The 16,945-nt window shown below is 60.0% G+C and overlaps 2 protein-coding genes across 5 annotated transcripts in view; both read left to right on the top strand.

The window, feature by feature from the left end:
* Positions 1 to 1,794, top strand: part of ACOT7 (acyl-CoA thioesterase 7) — a 109,048-nt gene extending 107,254 nt beyond the window's left edge. For all 4 annotated transcript variants that reach the window (XM_055419436.2, XM_088845421.1, XM_088845420.1 and 1 more), the window contains one exon: positions 1,409 to 1,794. In XM_055419436.2, the coding sequence (XP_055275411.2) occupies positions 1,409 to 1,507 (99 nt within the window). In that variant the 3' untranslated portion in view covers positions 1,508 to 1,794. The remainder of the gene's footprint in view (positions 1 to 1,408) is intronic.
* Positions 1,795 to 9,142: 7,348 nt separating this feature from the next.
* On the top strand, positions 9,143 to 16,205 carry GPR153 (G protein-coupled receptor 153). The gene is made up of 5 exons (XM_088845419.1): positions 9,143 to 9,532; positions 9,844 to 10,273; positions 12,183 to 12,375; positions 12,946 to 13,133; positions 13,582 to 16,205. Exons 1-5 carry the CDS (start codon positions 9,177 to 9,179, stop codon positions 14,245 to 14,247), a joined length of 1,833 nt encoding a protein of 610 aa, XP_088701545.1. The 5' UTR covers positions 9,143 to 9,176; the 3' UTR covers positions 14,248 to 16,205.
* Positions 16,206 to 16,945: the final 740 nt, after the last annotated feature.

Genomic DNA, 16,945 nt, shown 5'->3' with positions numbered 1-16,945 from the left:
TCTGTGTTTACAAGATCCTCAGTGACTTGTACATGAGCATTTGAGAAGCCCCTGATCTTGCACCTTTTACCTGGATATATGTGGGAGCCTTGGGCTGGGCTCAGCAGGATGTGGCCTTGTCTTCATGGGGTGCCTTCAGCAGGGGCTGGAGTACTTGGGGCCCCAAGGATGCCTCGTGCCCCCTCCCCACTTAGAACTTACAGCTAAAATGGAGATAGAACATTCCATTTTCCTGGGCTGTTTTAGGTTAAATTGCATAGCCTTAAGTTTCATTTTTTTAAAAGTCAGCCAGAGATGAAACCAGAGCCAGCCTTCAATAAAGTATCTTGGAAAAGTCAGCATTTTCCACGTGTGCCCGAGAGTCTTCAAATGGGGACTAGAACCACTAAGAAGCACAACCTAGTGCTTCAGATGCCCGGGTGTTCTGTTGGCTCCAAGCCGTGAGGTTCTGATAGTTCACACCTGGTGACATTTAGAGAACCGTCTCTGAGAAGGCTGAAAGGGAGGGAGTGTTGGGTATAACCTGACATTCTGTCCTCTGGCTGATTGTTCTTTCTTTTGTCAATATACCATTTGCCTGTAAAACCCTTGGGCCTAAAAATAGCTGCTGGGGCTTGGTGTCATTGTAGATGAAGGGCACCTGCCCCATTTCTTTGGCTTTCAGACACCCTCAGAGTGTCGCAAGGCAGTGTTGTCCAGAGGAATTAGCAGAGCTCTTTAAGCCTGAATCCCTGACCCCTGGGCAGTGAGAAAGAACTGGGATGGGACAGATGGGGCCTTGGAAGTGACCAGCTGGTGCTGCTGCCGTGATCTCTATTTGGGGCCACAGCACTTAGTGGCTAAGTCAGACCACCCTCAAGAATGAAAAGGAGTCCATACTGGTCAGCAGGCATGAGCCAGGATGGTCCTGGGCAAAACAGGGCCTTTGACCAAGTCTCCGGTCACTTGAGGACCTGGCTTCTTAGTTTGTACAGAGAAGAGGTGAGGTGAACACCAGGTGCCACTTCCTAGGCCTCTGTGCTGGCCAGGGGTGACTGCCCACAAAGCGGTCACTCACTTCTGGTAAAGTGGCCAGTGAATAAAGTGGCCTTCTCAAGGTCACGCAGCCAGCACGGTGTTTGTCCCCTCTTCCCTTTGGGGCAGAGACCAAGAGTAGCTGGCATTCCCTGGGAGTGCAAACACAGGGTCCCCCTTTGGCCCCTCTCCCAAGTTCATTATCAACTGCATTTTCAGTTCATTCTTAAGAAGGCCCTGGGCTCAGCATTCCGCCTGCTGTGGAAAGTAATGTGGGGTCTCCGCCCCACGGGCTTCAGGAAGATGGGGCCTGGCCCGGCTTCTCTGTGCCCTCCAGGGGCGGTGCCCACATTCACTGGTTCTCTAACCTGCCTGCTCCTCTGTGTGTCCACAGCCGGAGACTGAGGACGAGAAGAAGCGCTTTGAAGAAGGCAAAGGGCGGTACCTGCAGATGAAGGCGAAGCGGCAGGGCCAGGCGGAGACTCAGGCCTAGACGCCCCTCCGGCCTGGGACAGACCCCAGCGCCGCATCGTTAGAAGTTACCCCCCGGCCAAAAACCCAGTTCAGTTGACAACTGGGGTTGTGTGAAGTGTTCGTTTTGCAGTGTTAACCTCTCCCGAAAACCTCTACACCAAAGCTTGCTTTATATCACCCCAGTGTAAATGCTACACAGTACTGTCCCAATGCCCACACAGTCCCTGGAAACCCTGGGGTGACCTGGGCACACACTGTACCGTATGTAGAGTTCAGCTTCACTAATAAAGCTACTCTTTGGCTGGACCTTGGTCTGGGTGGTTGTTTGTCTTGGGGGGTTGTGCTCTCCCTGGGTGTGGGATCTGGGGGCCACCCAGGGGCCTAGTGGGCTCCTCTACCTTACTGGGGGCCACCCTCATGCCCCCAACTCCTCTGGGTGCCTGGACCTGCCCTAGCACCCACTTGCATTTGCCTGATTACTTGCTGGTCAGAGAGTTCACCCCTCCCTCCCTTCCCACCCCCAACCCCAGCCCAGAGGCCTTGGTTCCAGGCTCTGAGGCCCCCCATCGATGAGGACTGGGGCACTTGTGAGGACTCAAAGTTTTAGCAGAAAGAGCCAAACTCAGGGACTTCCCTGGTGGTTCAGTGGCTAAGATGTTCCCAAATGCAGAGGACTGGGGTTCAACCCCTGGTCAGGGAACTAGATCTCACATGCCGCAATGAAGTTTGAAGATCCCTCGTGTTGCAACTAAGACCCAGTACAGACAAATAAATATTTTAAAAAAGAAAGAGCCAAACTCAGACCGACCACAGCTCTCCTGCCCTGGGTCCAGCCTCCTCACCAGAGGCAGCTCGGACACCTCAGAGCAAGAGGCAGGGGTTCTACCGGAAGGGGCCTCCTCAGCTAGTGCCAGGGCCCCTGTGCCTGAGGAGGAACCCCCAGCCACCCAGGCAAGTGGGGTTATTGGGAAGGCTTGTGGCGTGGGGGTCTGAGGGGCAGTGTGTCAGCCAGTGTGCATGCATGCACTTGCATCGGTATCCCTGTCTCTGCAAACACGTGTATGTGTGAGGGAGGAAGCTGCGTGTGTGCGCGCGTGCATGCGTCTGGTCCAGCAGCCTCAGGGCAGGTAAGCGGCTGAGGCCACTGCAGGGGCCAGGTCCCCATCCACCCACCCACAGCTGAGAAAGTCCCCTCTAACAGCACTCCTGGTCATCACTGTCTGTGAGAATGTTGCTGACCCAGGCTCATCCCCGAAGCCTGGAGATGAGACTGGCTGTCAACGGCGCAGCCTCACATGGGGCTCCCTTGGGCCCAGGAGAGAGAACACGGCTCCAGATGTGCAGAAACGCCCGCCAAGACCTTCAGAATCTGTCTCGGCCCCAGTCCTGGCTGACGGGTTTGTTTCCTGCCTGGGAGCATCGGCAGGGAACACCCACAAGAGGCCACAGCAACCCAGCCCCTGGAGGCTGCCTCCCCAGCTCCACACCTGCCATCCCATGCCAGCTTCCTGGGTTCCCAAAGCAGGGAGGAAGGAGGAGGCAGCCTGCCTAGGAGGGCGAGCAAGACTGTCCTGTACAGGCTGGCCAAACCTTGCCCTGAGAAACCATAGTTGGCCGTGCCAGGCCCCAAGTACCCCGGTCCTGGGGTTCCCCAAGGCACCCCTGGGAAGCTCATCTCCCACGTGCCCCCAGAGCCAGCTGGGGCAGGGGTACCAGTCCAGGTAACTGTGGTGAGCTGTGGAGGTGCACTTGGGGCCACAGGCCTGGGGCATGCTTCCCTCTGCCAGCTGGGCAGCAGCCGGGCCCAAGGCTCTGGACAGCTGGATGGCCTTAGAAATACACTTGACTACCAGCTACCCTGTGTCAGCCTCCCACTGCTGCTGGTCTGTTTACAACCAGGACCACATGGGCAGGGAGCTGGCCTGTCCACGGAGAGCTCACAGAGGTCCTGATCACCCAGAAGCCACACTCAGGGAGCACGTGGCCCAGGACTCACATTCACCAACTGTGCTATTCAGACAGCTTTAATGTGTCTCACAAGACTGACCCTAAGGCTCCCTCTGGGTCCCCTAAAACCTGCTCCTAACTCTCCAGCTGTCTCCAGGTGTGGAGCCCGTGTAGGTGGGCACAGGAGCCAGGCTATGGGGTGGCGCAGCCAGCACTCGCTGCATTTGGTTGACTCTGGTCCTGGGCAGATCCCTACCTTCCTCTGGGCACAGGGCTTCCCACTCATGGATGCCTCCCAGATGTGTGGCAGGACAATGCCTTGAGGCACAGGAGTGACTCTGGAGGGCTTTTGTCCAGGATGCATGTGGTCACTGGCTTTCTAGAAGAGGCAGGCAGCATCCTCTGGCTGGACGGGAGGCCAGTATGCCAAGAGCCAGCGGCCACTCTCTCTTGTGGCTTGGGTCTCCAGAAACTCCCATCGAGGTGACTACTGGGTTTCCCCATCTAGCCTAGCTGTGACAGCCTCTGCCCCAGCTAGCTAAGTGGAGGGCGAGCTCCAGATGGTGGGAGGAGAGAGGGCCAGGGACTCAGACTTGCCGGTCTTGCCTCCTCTCAGCTGAATGGTCTGGTCTCAGCTTCACAGAGAATATTTCTGAGCCCATGGGAGGAGAGGTAACCACCGGCAGCCCAGTGGTCCCTTCACACGATCCCTTACTCCCATGGTGGACTCCCCTCCCCACCACCACCCCCCAACCCCGCGCTGGGCCGAAGCTATGTCTGAATTCTTAGCTGACCCAACCTCACTTCTCCCTGCCCAGACTCCCCGCATGAACGACTCCCTAATTTCTGGAGGCAGCTAGTCCTCAGGTCCCCCCAAGTACTCTCCATGCTCCGCCCCTATAGTTCACCTTAGACATGGCTTTCTTTGAGAAGGCGTCCCTGAGCCCTCTACTCCCGGCCCTAGGTTCCCACTGTCCATTCCTACCCCAGGCCCCCAGGAGGCCTGCAGCCGGTGTCCTGCGTCCAGAGTGTGGACAGACCCAAGACGACAGCAAGTGGCCAAGCTTGCCCATGCTTCGCGGGAAGCGCCGCCCTCACTAGGGGGCTTCGGCCGGGAGGCGCGCATGCGGAGGGCGCGCCCCGGCCGGTGCGAGACTGAGGACCCACAGACGCGCGTACAGACAGACTCAGCGGGCCGCGCCTCCGAGAGGCGGGGGCGGGGCGGTCCGAGGGGCGGCGCGGAGGCGCCCGCGGAGGCATGCGCCCTGCTCCGCCCCCCGCCCCCGGCCGCCGAGGCGCAGCCGGCCGAGCGGCGGGATCCCAGCGCGGCCGCGGTGGCGGCGGCGCGAGGGGAGGGAGGGAGGGGCGGCGGAGTCGAGTTGAGCGGAACCCGCCGGCCTCGGGCGGACGCCGCCAGAATGCCCCGGCCCGCGAGCCGCTCCGCCGCTGGCCGCCCTCGCGGCCCCCGGCGGCCCGCGCTCTGCCAGGGGGTGCGGGAGCCGCAACCGGAGCCGGAGGCGGGAGCAGCGAACTGGAGCCTCGGGCGCCCGAATGTAGGGTAAGCGCCGCCGCCCTGGCCCGGAGGCGGCCGGGCAGGCGACCCCAGGCGGGGCGACTTCGGGCGGGGAGGGGCTGTCCGCGGTCTGTCGGTCACAGGGCCTGTCCGATGGCTGCGGGCTCCGCTAAGGTCTGCGCACCCCGCCCCCCCCAACTTGGGGACCTTCGGGGTAACTTCCCCGGGGTCGGCCGCTTCCTCTGGGCCTGGAAGCGCCGCCCCGGGGGACTTGCTTGCAGGGGGCGGGGATGGCCGATCTGAGGGTCCCGGGCCCACCCCTGTCCAGCGAACCTCGGGGGCGTCCAGAACCGCAGTCCCGTCGGCGTTCGGCTCTCGGCCACCGCTCGAACGCGCCCTCGGGGTTAGGCAGGGCCGGGGGCCCCGCTGGGGCCAGACCGAGGGCCAGGTCGGGCGGGGTATCGGAGGACAGAGGAGCGGGGACCGCGGCGGTGGGGGTGCGGGCGTGGCGGGCGGGGGGCGTGTTGGAGATGTGAAGGCTCCGAGCCGAGAGCTCCGCCCTGGGCGGCGGCCGAGCGGGGCCCTGAGGGACCGATGGGCAGCAGCGCGGGCGGAGAGCAGCCTGGGGGCGGCAGCAGAGCCCGGGAATCCTTTCAAGTTCTGGGTTCTCTTTGTTGCGCAATAGAGCCCTGGGGCCATGCGGCCTCATTGGCCCGCGGCCGTGACGTCACGTCGGGGCCCCGCCCGCAGACCCTGCGGAGGGAGTCCGGTGGGTCCCAGGTCCGCCACACCTGCAGCCTGCCCGGCGATGTCCTAGGGGGAGGGGACGGCAGGGAGCGGCTCCGGGATGCAAGGGAGGAAGAAGTCCGGTCCTGGAATGCTGCGGAGACTGAGTGTGATGCAGTGTTGGGGTCTGGCCCTTAGTGTCCCCTGCTCCCTGTGAATGAGCAGAAGTGTCACCAATCTGGAGGAAGAGGGTCTCTTGGTTTCTGCAGAGCCAGCCCCTTCTCACTCTGCATATGGAGACCGTGCTGTCCACTCCCCAGCCCATCCCGGAGATATTCCTTCCCCATCCCAGGACCACCAACCGGCTCAGGAGTCCGCAGAGTGAGTCCTCGCTTTCTCCCCAGTGTTGCGCTGGACTCTGAGCCTCACTGTTCCCGTCTGTATTGTGGGGATAGTAGGAGGCTCAAAAAGACAACCTCAGCTCAAGGAACAAGAAAAAGCCGAATATCCAAGCATTTTAATGTTTAAGAAGTCAGGATTTTTATGTCAGAGTTTGGATCCTGGCTCAGGCACATAAGAACTTGGGCAAATGGTTTTACCTCTGCTTAACCATCTTTTAAAATATATATATATACATTTATTTGTTTGTTTGTTTGGCTGTACCGGGTCTTAGTTACAGATCTAGTTCCCCGATTTGCAGGGATTGGGGACCCCTGCATTTGAAGCTCAGAGTCTTAGCCACTGGACCACCAGGGGTAATGGAAGTCCCTAAGACAAGATCACTGGGCATGTGAATTGAGAGGAGGGCGCCTGTTTGAAGGATGAATGTCCCCTGTAGGGCACATTCTCCTGCCCACACACCTGGGACCCTTCCCTGAAGTTAGACACTGTTAGGCTAGACTCAGAAGAACTGGCACCATGAATGGTTGTGCCAGTGGTAGCCCATGGCATCTTCCCCACCATTCTGCACCAATAATCAACAGGTGGGCAGCGTGAGCTGGACTGGGCCCAGGGCCTCAGGAGTCAGACAGCCTGCTTGGGCATCTGAGGAAAGGCCTCCCAGTTTGACAGCCACAGAAGCCCAGTACAAGTAGAAGTGGATGCCAGCCTACCAGGTGCATGGTGAACCCGGTTTTCTGTTTGATAACATAAGCCTCTGACCCACAACAGCATGTGTACTCTGCCCATTCTGGACCCAGAATAGGCTACCAGACCCCATGAAGGTAGCCATTAGGGTAGCACTGGGGCCTCATTACCCCCAAAGCTGGACTGGTCCAGGTTTCAGTTGGGGTTACCTTGCATCTGCCTGCGGGTCTGGGGCTCAAGTACACCTCTGAGCTCAATGTCTTGGTCCTTAAGAGATGCCATAGCTCAGAGAGCAGGGAGGCCTTTAGTATACACATCTACATAGCAAGCATTTATTGAGCACTTTCTGTGTGCTTGACTCCATTCTAAGCACTTTCTCTGGCATAACTTCCTGGCTACCCCCATGCTTCTCCGGAGAGATACCCTCATGTTCACTTATAGATGAGAAAACTGACGCCCAACTAAGTCATGTAACTGGCTGGGGAGCTGGAGTTGGAGTCTTAACAGCTCTTTACCCCACACCAGTGGCCTCTGTATGCTGGGGTCAAGGAGGCTTGCTGGACACCTGAACAACTGCTGGAGGGTCCAGTGGGGCCACCTCTCCTCCCATGCTATGTCTGGGGTGAGGAAGGGACAGCGGGTGTGGAAGCAGAAGCCTAATGTTTGGGAAGGAAGTTATCTGGCTCCAGAAGTCCCCCAGCCCCCCTCAAGGCCATTAGTGGGCCATTTTGTGGTCCGGAATAGACTCTCATCTGGGTCAGGGGCCCAGGCAGGCCTGTAGCAGGGGCACAGAGATGAATGAGACTCATAGGACTCAGGTCCTTTGGTGTCCACAGGGGTCAAGGCCACGCTCTGTACAGCACAAGCAGGGGTGCCCAGCAGTGGGCCTGGAAGTGTTGTTTCCCCTGTCCTGAACACCAGGGACTGCAGTGGCCTGTCCACACCAAGCTGGGAACAGTCCCTGGGAGGTCATGTGGCTGTGTCTGGTTCAGTGGTACCCGTAAGTGTTAAAAGTGTTAGTCTCTCAGTCATGTCCAACTCTCTGTGACCCTATGGACTGTAGCCCACCAGGTTCTTCTGTCCATGGGATTCTCCAGGCAAGAATACTGGAGTGGATAGCCATTCCCTTCTCTAGGGGATCTTCCCTGTTGGGGACAAGAGAATTGCAGCCACTGAGATTAAACAGGCTAGAGAGTGAGAAGGCCCAAGTGTAGGCAGCATACACAGGAGGCCTGCACTTAGCACTGTGCTTCTCCCCACACGGCCTGCTCCAGGCTGTGGCCAGAGTGGCCTGCTATGGGGGGCCTCATATTGGAGGACCGGCCACTGTTCTGTGCAGGGAGGTGCCAGGCCGGAAGGGGGGATCACCGTCTCGCTCTCTGGCAGGATAGGGGAGCTCCCCAACATGTGCCTCCTGCCTAGGTCCTGTGTCCCTGGTTCCTAGCCACAGGCTGTCCTTGGGGCCAAGTTCTGGTCTCTGGCCAGCTATAGTCCCATGTTACTCAAGGTGTCTGGAACATCCACTGTGTGACCTGGCCTGTCCTGGGCTTTAGAGATGAGGTGTCTGTCCACCCAGCTGCCCCCTGGAGGAAGCATCAGCATCCTCATTTCAGAGGACATGAGTGAGGTTTTGTGGGGCCACACAGCTAGTGTGCTGGAGCTTGGTGGGACTCCCAGCCTGGGGTTCTGCCAGGGCCTTCCAGGTGTGCCCGGCCTTGGAAGGCCTGCTGTGAGCTGACCCAGGAAAAGCAGGCCATGCTTTCCCAGAGTGGACAGGAAACTGGTCCCCAGATCACCCTTTCCTCACAGGGAGATTCAGGGGGCTTATCCTCCAGGCCTGTCCTCACTGGCCGAAAGAAGTGGGACGCGTGAGGGCCCCCATCATGCACTGGGGCAGCGTCACGTGGGCTGCGTGTGGATCTGGGAAGTGTGAAGGTGAGAGAGCTGGTCCTGGGACAACACCAGGTACGCCTGTGGCACAGGGCCTACCTGGGCCTGGCCTGGCAGCTTCCCTGAAGATGCATGCAGCCTGGAAGCAAGCCTAGATGCTGCACCTTGACCAGGAGTAGATGGAAGTGAGGGGATGTGCATTGATTGAGCACCACTGTATACACCCCCCAGGAGCCAGGAGGCTTCAGAGAGGAGAGAGGAAGGCAAAGCAGCTCCGCCCAAGCCAGGACCGGACAGATAACGGAGCATCAGGGGACCCCTCAGTCTCCCACTCCCAGGAGCCTCAAGAGCTCTGCTGATGGAGCCAAGGGAGAGTCACTGAGTGCCCTGTGTTGCCCCTGCCCCCTCCCTGCAGATGCTCGTGGTCCCCGGTGTCCCTGGGCCGCCACGTATGAGGACTGCTGCGCTAAGCTGAGGCCTGGCTTGAGGAGGATGTCCCAGCTGCCGGCCAGCTCCCGTCTGCACCATGAGTGATGAGAGGCGGCTGCCTGGCAGTGCAGTGGGCTGGCTGGCATGCGGAGGCCTCTCGCTGCTGGCCAATGCCTGGGGCATCCTTAGCGTGGGGGCCAAGCAGAAGAAGTGGAAGCCCCTAGAGTTCCTGCTGTGCACGCTGGCGGCCACCCACATGCTCAACGTGGCCGTGCCCATCGCCACCTATGCTGTGGTGCAGCTGCGGCGCCAGCGCCCAGACTACGAGTGGAACGAGGGCCTCTGCAAGGTCTTCGTGTCCACCTTCTACACCCTCACCCTGGCCACCTGCTTCTCTGTCACCTCCCTCTCCTACCACCGCATGTGGATGGTCCGCTGGCCTGTCAACTACCGGTGAGTTCTTGGGCGGGTACCTGTGTGCACATGAACATCCTAGGGGGGGATGTGTTCCTGAGCGCAAAGCGGCCTCAGTGTGGGGAGAGGGCCCCCGTGCAGGGTGCTGCACCTGTGTCGCCCTGAGGGCTGCAGGGGCGCGTGCATGTAGGTGTGTGTGGGTGTGTGGGTACCCAGTACAGAAGTGCTTGGGGAAAGGGACATGTGACAATGTACTTGGGGACCAGGGCAGTCGAGGACCCTCAGGGCTTGGGGAGAGACCCTGTGAGTGATGCCAGGTCCCTCTCTGTCTTGTCCCTGCCCTGTGCCAGGCTGAGCAATGCCAAGAAGCAGGCGGTCCATACGGTCATGGGCATCTGGATGGTGTCCTTCATCCTGTCGGCCCTGCCTGCCGTTGGCTGGCACGACACGAGTGAGCGCTTCTACACCCACGGCTGCCGCTTCATCGTGGCTGAGATCGGCCTGGGCTTCGGCGTCTGCTTCCTGCTGCTGGTGGGCGGCAGTGTGGCCATGGGTGCAGTGTGCACGGCCATTGCCCTCTTCCAGACGCTGGCAGTGCAGGTGGGGCGCCAGGCAGACCGCCGCGCCTTCACTGTGCCCACTATCGTGGTGGAGGACGCGCAGGGCAAGCGCCGCTCCTCCATCGACGGCTCCGAGCCTGCCAGGACCTCGCTGCAGATCACTGGCCTGGTGGCCACCATCGTGGTCATCTATGACTGCCTCATGGGCTTCCCCGTGCTGGTGGGTGAGCCTGGTGGGTGGTGGGAGCCTGGCGGGGGGACATGGGCTCTCAGACAGATTAGGGCTGGGTGTGCTGCAGGCATTAGTGGTTGAATCTTCCTCACACTGAGCCTTCCAGGAGGCGTCATCATCACCCCTACTTTATAAGTTAGGAAACCGAAGTTCAGAAAGGTCAAGTGACCAATATATAGTCAGGGCAGCTGTGGTGGGAACTGAACCCACGTCAGGTGGCTGCAGAGACCAGGGTCTTTCCATCACACTGCAGGAGACTTTCCACCCCTGATCTGGGTGAGGTCCACTTGATACAGAGGGTATGGAAGGTGGGATCACTGGCTTCCTTTTGGATCCAGGTCCCAGGGTGGACAGAGGGGGGATGTGGTGTAGCAGAATTGGCTTTAGTCCTGAATTGGGAGGCAGGGCAGGCCTTGAATGTGTGCTGGAGAGTTGGACTTGATCCCAGCAGCTAAACAAGCTTTTAGGTGGCTCTAGTGGTAAAGAACCTGCCTGCCAGTGTGGGAGACGTAAGAGATGTGGGTTTGATCCCTGGATCGGAAAGATCCCCTGGAGAAGGGCATTTCAACCTGCTCCAGTATTCTTGCCTAGAGAACCCCATGGACACAGGAGCCTGGTGGGTTACGGTCCATGGGGTCACAAAGAGTTGGACACAACTGAAGCAACTTAGCATGTACATACCAGCAGCTGAGAAAGGTCAAGGTGAGGGCTGTTCTGAAGACCCTGCCAGGTAGGGTCCAAGGTCCATGGAGGCTGCCTGGGCTCCTGTCTATGAGGCTGTGCCCCAGGCCTAGCCCAAGAATGATGTCTGGACTCAGTAGGCGAGCCCTCCCACCCATAAGGTTCCAGCCCAGCCCCTGGAGGGTCTAGAGCTGGACAGGGACGAGTGGAGGGGCAAGGACCCAAGAGAGGCTTCATCCTAGCAGCTGAGCAGGGCATCACTGCAGGATCCCAGCCTCAGCAGGTGACAGGTGGGGTGGCAGCTTCATAGGCAGGGTGTAGCTCTACCCTTAACAGGTCTGGTACCCCTTAGGTGGAGACCTCCTGTGTGCAGTGGGGCCCTTTGCTGGTAGAGGGAAGACACATGTGTGAAATTGCAAAGCCAGATGGGAATAGCAGTTGGGGGGAGGGCCCTGAAGTTTCTCTTCAGCAGGGAATAGATGGGAGTACTGTTTACGGAACCCACATGATGCAGTGGTGCAGTGTCTGGAGTCTTTCTTTGCCTCAAGATGTTCTCAGCCCATTTCACAGATGAAGAAACTGGACTCCAGAGAGGTTTAGCATCATTCTGAAGGTCACACAGCTCACATGGAAGAACCAATATATGTCTGCATCATGCCCACTTCAGCTCTGAAAGGGGAACAGTTCAGTGTCACTTTAAGTGGAGGAGTGAACTCCCCTGGGAGCAGAGGAATGAGGGGCCCCTGGGCCATGACCCAAAAGCCACCGAGTTAGACCCTCTGATCCTCAGAAACTGCTTTGATTCCCCACTTGGGTCTGAGGTCGACCCCCAGAGTAGAGGCAGGGCCAAGGAGATCACAAGCCAGGGAGCAGGGAGGATGGTAGAAAGGCCCTGAACCGGGAGATTGGAGACCTGGCTCTCCGTCTCGGGCGGTCATGGATGAAATGAGGGAAGCCGTACCCAGTGCTTCCCAGTGCACACACAGTCTTGTGACCGTCCATCCTGACAGCGAGCAGCTGTTGGTGGGCAGGTATGGACTTCTCCCTTCACACTCCAGCCCTTTCCTGCCCAAGAGCCCAGAGTTCTGTCACCTCCTCTGCCTCCTCTGGCAGGTGGGCAGTCAGACCTGCCCTGCATATGGGAGAGCTGAGGCTGGGAGGGGAAGTGGGGTGGTGGGGGTCCTGCCAGGTGCCAGGCCGACCCCTGTGCCCACAGGTGGTGAGCTTCAGCAGCCTACGGGCAGATGCCGCGGCGCCCTGGATGGCACTGTGTGTGCTGTGGTGCTCAGTGACCCAGGCCCTGCTGCTGCCCGTCTTCCTCTGGGCTTGTGACCGCTACCGCGCTGATCTCAAGGCTGTCTGGGAGAAGTGTATGGCCCTCATGGCCAACGATGAGGATTCGGATGATGGTGAGGATGGCCCCGTGCAGAGTGGCACCTGGGGGAGATCACTGGGGTCAGTGGGAGGACGGGTTTCAGATCCTCTGATTTACCCCAGAGGTGCTTGAACCCCTACGGGACCCAGTGTCCCATGGAGCATTCTCCTGTCTGGCTTGCTCCTTTACCAGGGTTTCAGTTAATCAGATGTTCCAGTTAACAGAGTGGCTGTGGACTCCAGCCTGAATGTTTCCTGGAGTCTCTGATTTTAGGGGTCCTGGCGAACTGCCCCCAGGGGCTCCAGTCCTGTCTCTCCCCAGCAGTAACAATGTGACCCTGGGCTGAGCCCCTGCCACCTGCCAGGCAGTGTCAACTCCTTGTGTCTAGTTCCCGTCCCCATAGAGGAAACTGGCTCAGGGTCTATGACTTCCCCAGCCCCTCAACTAAAAGGGGGCAGAGTCAGCATTTGAACAGAGCACCCCGCCCTTCTCCTTTTCTGCTAACCGGCCCACCAGCCCTGCGTGTGTCTCTGTGGGTCCCTGCGGTTCACTCCTGAAGCCCCCCCAAGCTTCCATGGCCCTGAACGTCTGCCCTGCTCTGCAGATACCAGTCTGGAAGGTGGCGTGTCCCCAGACCTGGTGCTGGAGCGCTCCCTGGATTACAACTATGGGGGCGACTTTGTGGCCCTGGACAGGATGGCCAAGTATGAGCTCTCTGCCCTGGAGGAGGGGGGCCTGCCCCAGTTCTACCCTCTGCGGCCCTTGCAGGAGGACAAGATGCAGTACCTGCAGGTAGAGACGGGCAGGGCTGGGGACACGCCATATGCATGTGGGGATCCCCTGACCTCTCCAAGGCCTTTCCTCTCTGAGGAGGAGCCCATCTGTGCCTGCCCTGTCTCCCAGGGTTGCCTTTCACCTCCCAAGATAGGCTGGCCCCAGGTCACAGAGCCCAGGGAGGGCACCCCAGTTCCCTTGTGCGCTAGGAGGGTGCTCAACCTGGCACCTGTGTTATTTCCTTGGGGCTCAGCACCCTACTCAAGGGGACTTCTCCCCAGTTGACCCAAGCTACAGATGACAACACTGAGACTTGAAGAGAGCGTCAGTTGCCCCAAATCGCACAGCTTCAAACCAGGGGCCCCGGCTAGGTGACCCCTGACTCCAGGCCACCTTGCCCGGTGAGGGGAGGCTAGGTCCCCATTTTCCCGGAGGGTAGCGGGAGTTAACCTGGCGATCCTCACAGGTTCCGCCTACGCGACGCTTCTCTCACGACGAGGCGGACGTGTGGGCCGCCGTCCCGCTGCCCACGTTCCTGCCGCGCTGGGGCTCCGGCGAGGACCTGGCTGCCCTGGTGATGCCAGGCGGGCCTGACCGGCGTCGCGGCAGCCTGCTGGCCTTTGCAGAGGACGTGCCCCCCTTCCGCCCGCGACGTCGCTCGGCCGAGAGCCTGCTGTCGCTGCGCCCCCCGGCCCTGGACGACGGCCCGCGCCGCGCCCCCGGCTCGCCCCCCAGCAGCCCGCGCCGCCGCCCCGGGCCCGGCGTCCGCTGCGCCTCGGCCTCGCTGCTGCCCGACGCCTTCGCGCTGACCGCCTTCGAGCAGGAGCCGCAGGGCCTGCGACGCCAGCCCGGCCCGCCAGGGTCCTTCCCCACCTGCGCCCCTGCCCCCGACCTCGCCCAGCCCGGTGGGGACGTGGCGCCCCCTAGTGGCGGCGCGCAGAGGAGCCCCGGGCTGCTCCCGGCCGCACACGCGCATCCCGGGACCCTGCGGACCGGCCTGAGCGCGTCGTGGGGTGAGCCCGGGGGTCTGCGCGCGGCGGGCGCGGGCAGCACCAGCAGCTTCTTGAGCTCGCCCTCGGAGTCGTCGGGCTACGTCACACTGCACTCGGACTCACTGGGTTCCGCGTCCTAGGGCCCGCTGGCGCCTCCCCAAGTTACCGGGCCGCCTACGGGGCCAAAGCACCAAAGATGCCACCCTAGCCCGGGCTGGGCTTGGGGCAAGCTGCCCGGACATGTGCCACCCTTGACGGGGCGACCATTGCCTGGAGGGACGACGCCTGCCCTGGACAACCACCCTGGGTACGGACCAGCCTCTGGGCAGGGCACCTCTAGGGCAGAGTGAGGCTGGGCCCTGGGAAAAGGCGGGCTCCACACGGAAACAACTGGGCTAGGGTGATGGTGGTGGTGGGTTCCCCAGAGAGGGACACCGCCAGACAGAACAAAGCCCAGCCGTGCAGGAGCCACCAGACTCCATCCGGCTTTCCACTCTGCACTGTAATTGTCACACCTCAGGGGTGGGGTACAGAGGGTCTCTAAGCACAGGGGTCTTCGGAGCCCAAACCAAGTTCTCTGAGCAGGTCTCCCTGCTGACCTGTTCTGCCTCGCTTTCCCCATCTGTGATGAGCAGGTGACCGCGTTAACTCTCAGGACTGTTTGGACAGGTCTCCTGGTCTGTGTGCCCTGGCCACGGAGCGGATAGGGAGGAAAAGTAGTGTAGGATCCTCCCAGGGTCCTCTGTGGGGGTCACTCTTCAGTGGCCTGGTGTGGCCCCCAAGCCTGAGGCCTCCCACACTTAGTGTCCCTGGCCCCCTTGGGCACTGTCCCTAGCCAAGCGCAAGCACAACACTTGCACCATCACCAGTGGCACCACACTCACTTTGACCCCTGTTAGCCTCCCTTCCCTCATCACTCTGCCTTCATTGTCTGTGCCCACCACATCAGCCACTTCTGGGACCCCCGCCGTGAAGGTTGTGGGGTATGTGGTGGAGAGAACTGAAGCAAAGCAGGAGTGGGCTTCCTTATCCTGGTGCCCATCCCCAACCTGTGCATGTCTTCCCAGAAAGGGATCTTGGCTTAGAATCCTCCCAGGTTCTGGTTGTAAGGTCTGGTCCTTGGTGAGTCTTCCTCCACCCTGAGTCAGGACTCTGTTGCTGTTCCTGCTAGGCACACCTCTTGCAAACCTGGGCTTGGCCATGGACCCCCAGGGAGTGTCTGCTGGGCTTTGCATGGAGTAAGACCCTAGGCTCAGGCTAAGAAGAGGCCCAGGAATACCCGTGGACCTTGGGTTGTAGGGGCTGGGGTGTATGCAAAGGCAGTCCCATCCCATCCCCTGCCTCCATGCAGTGGCCCCTACCTGTGAAGGTCTGGATTGGGTTCCAGGGGCCTGTGAGGAGCTGGCCTACGCCCTCTTCCCTCCTGCTCTGCAATCTGGAATTGCAGCACTGCCTTTGCCCCTCGGGGGGCCAGTCTGGCTTCCTCACCCTTCAGACAGTGTCCCAGCTCCAGAGAGACCTGGGGAAGTCTACCCAGCTCTGTCTCAGCTTCAGAAGCTCCTTCAATCTCTGGCTGTGGGGTAATTTGGGGGGAGGAGCTGGCCACAGGTGAGTAAATCAGAATGTTTCAGTCAAGCCTCAGCCATGGGAGGCCTGCCTCGCCAACGCTGCTGTGCCTTTAAGGATCAACATGTCATGTGGGGGCAGAGGTCACCAGTTAGCCGCTGTCCCCCCCGACCCCCATCAGGCTGGCCGATTTGTCCACCTTGAGTTTTCACTCTGTGTATTTCATATCCAGTGGCAATACTTGCAGGGAGGCATGGTCCCCTTAAGTCCCTCCAGGCCTGGATTTTACAAAATTAAAGAGGAGGGAGAACCCCGAGTGGAGGCCCCCAGGGCCTGGGGCTCCCCGCTCTCACTCTGTCTAGCTTCCATGCCTGTTTGCTGCCTTGATGAGCAGCTTGACCCTGGATTCACCGGGGAGGGAGTTCTATCTTCACACCACCACCCAGCCCAGAGCCAGGGATCCGTTTGTAGTTTTTTTGACAACTGAGCATTTCTCTTCTGTACAGACTGCAATAAAAACTTCCTATATAATTTGCACCGGGCAATCCCAGGCCAGTTTCATGGAAACACCTCCCTAGAATCTAACAGCACTGCTGGCCGAGGCCTCTAAACATCTCTCCCTCTGGGTCCTGAATTCCTCCTCCAGTGCGCCCTTCCTTTGGGTCGGACTTGACTTTTTCCTCTATGCAAATCCTGCAGGTGAGTCGGTCCAGGAGCAGCGGCCTGGTGGGCTCCAAAACCCTGTGAGTGCAGGTGGCAGTGCCTGCCTAGGGAGGGCTTCAGGGACCCCTAACCCCAGTGAGGCTGATTCTGAGAGCGAGAAAGTGTTAGTTGCTCAGTCATGTCCGACTCTTTGCTACCCCATGTTCTGTCCAGGCAAGAATATTGGAGTGGGTTACCATTCCGTTCGCTAGGGGATCTTCCCGAGCCAGGGATCGAACTCGGGTTTCCTGCATTGCAGGCGGATTCTTTACCATCTGAGGCACCGATGAAGCCAGGGGCACTGCGATTGGAGGCGTGCCTGGGGAGGCGGACTCATTGTGCAGGTTGACCCGCCCACCAGCCGTGGCTGGGATTTGGAGGACGCGCCCCTGAGTCCGCGGTGTAAGGCCGCCACCTGGTGGCCATCAGGATTAGTGCCCCAAAGCGGAGACCCAAGAGACCGCCCCAGGACCACCACTGCGGGACCCCAGCCCCAGCTCCAGAGAGCCGGCTGGGTCAGGTAGGGGAGTCGGGCCGCCTCTCTCCGCGGTCTGACCAGAACGGGTTTAG

The sequence above is a fragment of the Moschus berezovskii genome, chromosome 17 (assembly GCF_049115385.1).
Source record: "Moschus berezovskii isolate FMDL1 chromosome 17, NW_MosBer_1.0, whole genome shotgun sequence".
Taxonomy (NCBI): Eukaryota; Metazoa; Chordata; class Mammalia; order Artiodactyla; family Moschidae; genus Moschus; species Moschus berezovskii.
Note: the sequence above shows the minus strand (reverse complement) of the source record. Positions and strands in the feature narration are given on the sequence as shown.